This window comes from Marmota flaviventris, chromosome 2 (assembly GCF_047511675.1).
Source record: "Marmota flaviventris isolate mMarFla1 chromosome 2, mMarFla1.hap1, whole genome shotgun sequence".
NCBI classification, from domain to species: Eukaryota; Metazoa; Chordata; class Mammalia; order Rodentia; family Sciuridae; genus Marmota; species Marmota flaviventris.
Window position 1 is genome coordinate 82,338,837 of NC_092499.1, and position 3,938 is coordinate 82,342,774.

The 3,938-nt window shown below is 38.2% G+C and overlaps 1 protein-coding gene across 1 annotated transcript; it reads right to left on the reverse strand.

Moving 5' to 3' along the window:
- Positions 1–1,490: 1,490 nt before the first annotated feature.
- LOC114084972 (olfactory receptor 4F21-like) lies at positions 1,491–2,432 on the reverse strand. Its single transcript, XM_027926104.2, has one exon. The coding sequence runs from the start codon at positions 2,427–2,429 to the stop codon at positions 1,491–1,493; it is 939 nt and encodes a 312-aa protein (XP_027781905.1). The 5' UTR covers positions 2,430–2,432.
- Positions 2,433–3,938: the final 1,506 nt, after the last annotated feature.

Sequence of the window (3,938 nt, forward strand, 5' to 3'; positions counted from 1 at the left end):
GGGATTACAGGCATGCACCCCCACACCCTCCCACTTGAGAAGTGGTTTTAATGTTTTATTTCATTTTATTGAACAAGTACTTTATAATACTTTAGACCAAAAAATTAAAATTTTTTTAAAGTACTTTACAAATATTAATTCATTTAATCCTTGAAACCTTATGAGGAAAATATTATTAGTCAAAAGGAACTGCCATTTTCTAGTCTAAAATAGTGAAATGTCAGGAATTTCAGGTTTAATCCAGGTCTATTTTGCAGATTATGGAATTTAGGCATAAATAGAATAATACACTATTTGAGCTAGTAAAAAAGCAAAGCTGGGATTAGAAGCTAGGCAGTGGCTCTCACATGTCTGTGCTTGTAACCACATCACTGAATGTTTTGATCAGCTTTTTCAAAAGACCTAACAAGAACGATTTTAGAGGAGGAAAAGTTTATTTGGTGCTCCTGGTTTCAGAGGTCTCAGTCCATAAATGACCAGCTTCCTTGCTGTGGGCATGATGTAAGGCAAAACATCACAGTAGAGGAATATGGTGAAGGAAAGCAGCTCAGGATATGACCATCAGAAAACAGAGAGACTAAGTTTGGCTCACCAGGGACAAAATATAAACCCCAAAGGCAAATCCCGAATGACCAGCCTCCTCCAACCACACCCTACCTGCCTTCCATTTCCACCCAGTTAATCCCTATCAGGGGATTAATGCACCAATCAGGTTAAGGCTTTCGTAATCCAGTCACTTCTGGCATTGTCTCACACATAAGCTTTTGGGGGACACCTCATATCTAAACCATAACACTGAGAAGGAGAAAAATTTTCCTAACTCTGAGAAATCATTGCTGATTTCAACTGTAATTAGGATAAGCACAAACTGGAACGGAAGGAGATTGCTATGTTTGCCCCTAACCAGGCCCCCAGTTTTCAAATGCCGTGACGCTGCTGGGACACAACTTTTGACAGGACTAGAGTAATTATAAGGCTTAGTTTATAGTTACTGTATGCATTAACTAAAATTAACAAGCCCATAATGTTGTGACCCTACTTAGGTTGACATTGTGAATAAAAAAATTTTAAATAAGAATGACTTTATTTTTGTTAATTGAAGGGCATCATACACTGAAGGATAAAAGAAATACCCCTTAAATATTTAAATATTATGCATCATAAAGCCCCTTAAATCAATCTGAGAAAGGAGGAATCTGCTCAAAATGCTGAATAGAATATAACTGCCCAATCCAGAATCCTCTTTATCAAGGACATTTGGGAAAATTGTGGACACAGTTCTATTTTAATACTTTTTATTCCAACACATCCCATAAGAAAGAATAGCGTATCTTCCTTGTTTATGTGCAAGAAAACACACATCAAGAAAATTATCCATGTGGGTAATAGAACTTATAAGCAAAGTATCCATGATGCTATGTTTCTTTGAATTCTTTTTTATAACATGGACAGGAAATGTTACAGATACATTTTTCCTGAAAAACAATCATTTAAAACAACTTCTGGGGAGTCAACAACTGGCAGAATATTCTCTTCATTGCCACCTTCATCTCTTTGTTCCTTAAAGTATAGATGACGGGGTTCAGAAATGGAGTAATTATTACATCAAAAATGGCAAGGAATTTATCCACAGGTACTGTGAGAAATGGACATGAATAAACAAAGATACATGGACCAAAAAATAAGACCACCACTGTGATGTGAGCTGACAGTGTAGAGACAGCCTTGGACAAGACACCTGACGAATGCTGCCTAACAGTGACCAAGATGAAAATATAGGAGATAATCAAGATGAGAAAAGTTCCCAGAGAGATGAAGCCACTATTGGCAGTGACTAAGAACTCCAGTCTGTAGGTGACTGTGCAAACAAGCTTAATAAATCGAGGGAGATCACAGTAAAAGCTATCTACTTCATTGGGGCCACAGAATGGTAGTTTTACAACAAATACTATTTGGATCAATGAGTGGATGATTCCAGTGATCCAGGCCATCATCATGAGTAAACTGCAAGTTCTGAAGCTCATGAGGGTCAGGTAATGGAGAGGCCTACATATAGCTATGTATCGGTCAAGGGCCATGGTTATGAGCAACACCATCTCAGTTCCTCCAAAGACATGAATAAAGAACATCTGAACAATGCAGCCTTGAAAAGAAATGACTTTTCTGTCCTTGAAAAGATCAGAAATCATCTTGGGAACTGTAACGGAGGAAATCCACATGTCAAGAAAGGAGAGGTTAGCCAGTAAGAAGTACATGGGGGAGTGTAAGTGGGAGTCAGAGATCACTGTGAGCACAATGAAAACATTTCCTAAAATACCTGCCATATAGAACATAGAGAAAACCAGAAAAAGGACAAGTTGTAACTCTAAAGAACTGGTGAGTCCCACCAACACAATCTCAGATACCATCGAATAATTTCCTCCCTTCATGGTCTCAGTTACTTGGGGCTCCAAATTTGCCTGAAAGAACAAAAGAAATAAGAAAGTAGAATTACTGGATAAATCATTTTAGGGTTCCATGACAGCAACAAAACCCCCAGGAAATAACGTGCTACAGGATTTGTCACATGTCACATGAAAGCTGGTTCTGCAATCTGTGAGTCCGGCATCTTTTCATCTAATGTTATAGCTGGAAGGCTACAAGGAGGCATCCAGGATGGGAAGATGGGTATAAAGCTGAGGAGAGTAATGATAAGCTAGAACCCACAAGCAAGAGCTAGAGTCCACAAGATAGAAACTAGCATCAGATCTCATTGCCTCTGACCTTGACAGCATGGGTGTACTGTAGAAGCCAAGGTCATTTGTCACAGGAATAAACACACACATGGTCCATAAGGCCATGGATCTAAAGGAGGATTCCAAGGAACATGTGGCAATTGCAGCCCCACTCACTTCCTCACACCAATGAGAGAAACTAGAAGAAACTCCAAAAGAGTTGGAGTTCAAGTTCAAGAGATTCTTTTCTTACAAAAGAATCTCTCCTGAGCCATTTCCACTGGAAACATATTTTAAAAGGAATTCTGAGGAATACAGCTACCTCAGCCTAGCCAAGTTGGAGCAATGAAAGTCACCACTCTGGCTATGTGTCAATTAAAAATAAGATAAAATGACAAAATAAAGTTAATGTCCAAATAAAAGAGAGAAAATGAATAAATTTTGAAAAATAGTTACCATCTCTTTTGCACTATGACCCACAATAGCACTGAAATAGAACTGCCAAAGGCTCTAAATCCTCTATTCCTCTTACCACCCTATCTTCCACCAGCTTCCCTCATGATTACTGACTCTCTAAAATTTGGCTCCTGCAGCATCAGGGAGCCATTTCAAGTGAGGGATTGCAAAAAATAATTTCAATAGAGTTTTAGGACAAAAGCAAAACAAAAGTACCAAGTATTACATTATATGGAAAGCCCCCGAAACTTCTAAATGCTAAAGAATTTGGGAGTTAACCTCTTTTTCTCCCTGTTCCAGGTATATGGGGATTTCTCTGGGATCAAGAATTAGTCTAGTGATAATCTGAACATCCCCATGGCAGATTGGAACTCAAATCTTGAGTCTGAATAGTAACGTGTACTTTATATATGATTCCAAATATTTTGCTATATATAAAGCAAATCAGAAGAGTAATATGATTTCCCTTTCAAGACTAATTCTAAAATGTGTGAAAGTTGATTTAAGTTTTGAGCTAGCCAGCTAGAGTACTCAGGAATTAATCTAAGTGTTATAATAAAAAAGAAAAAGAAAAATAGCTTGTTTACTACCCATTGGACATGAAGTTCCCAGTGATCCGGCAAAAGTATAAGAACCATAGCAAAAACTAGTAGAAGAGAAAACAAACCCCCACAAAGTCTTAATACTAGAAAGATCATGCCAGGCATGGTGGCACACACCTGTAATCCTAACTACTGCGGAAGCTGAGGCAGGAGGATCACAAGTTCA

Bases quoted from the DNA above. Each gene is read 5' to 3' on its own strand.
- LOC114084972 (XM_027926104.2), bottom strand. From the start codon at position 2,429: ATGAAGGGAGGAAATTATTCGATGGTATCTGAGATTGTGTTGGTGGGA.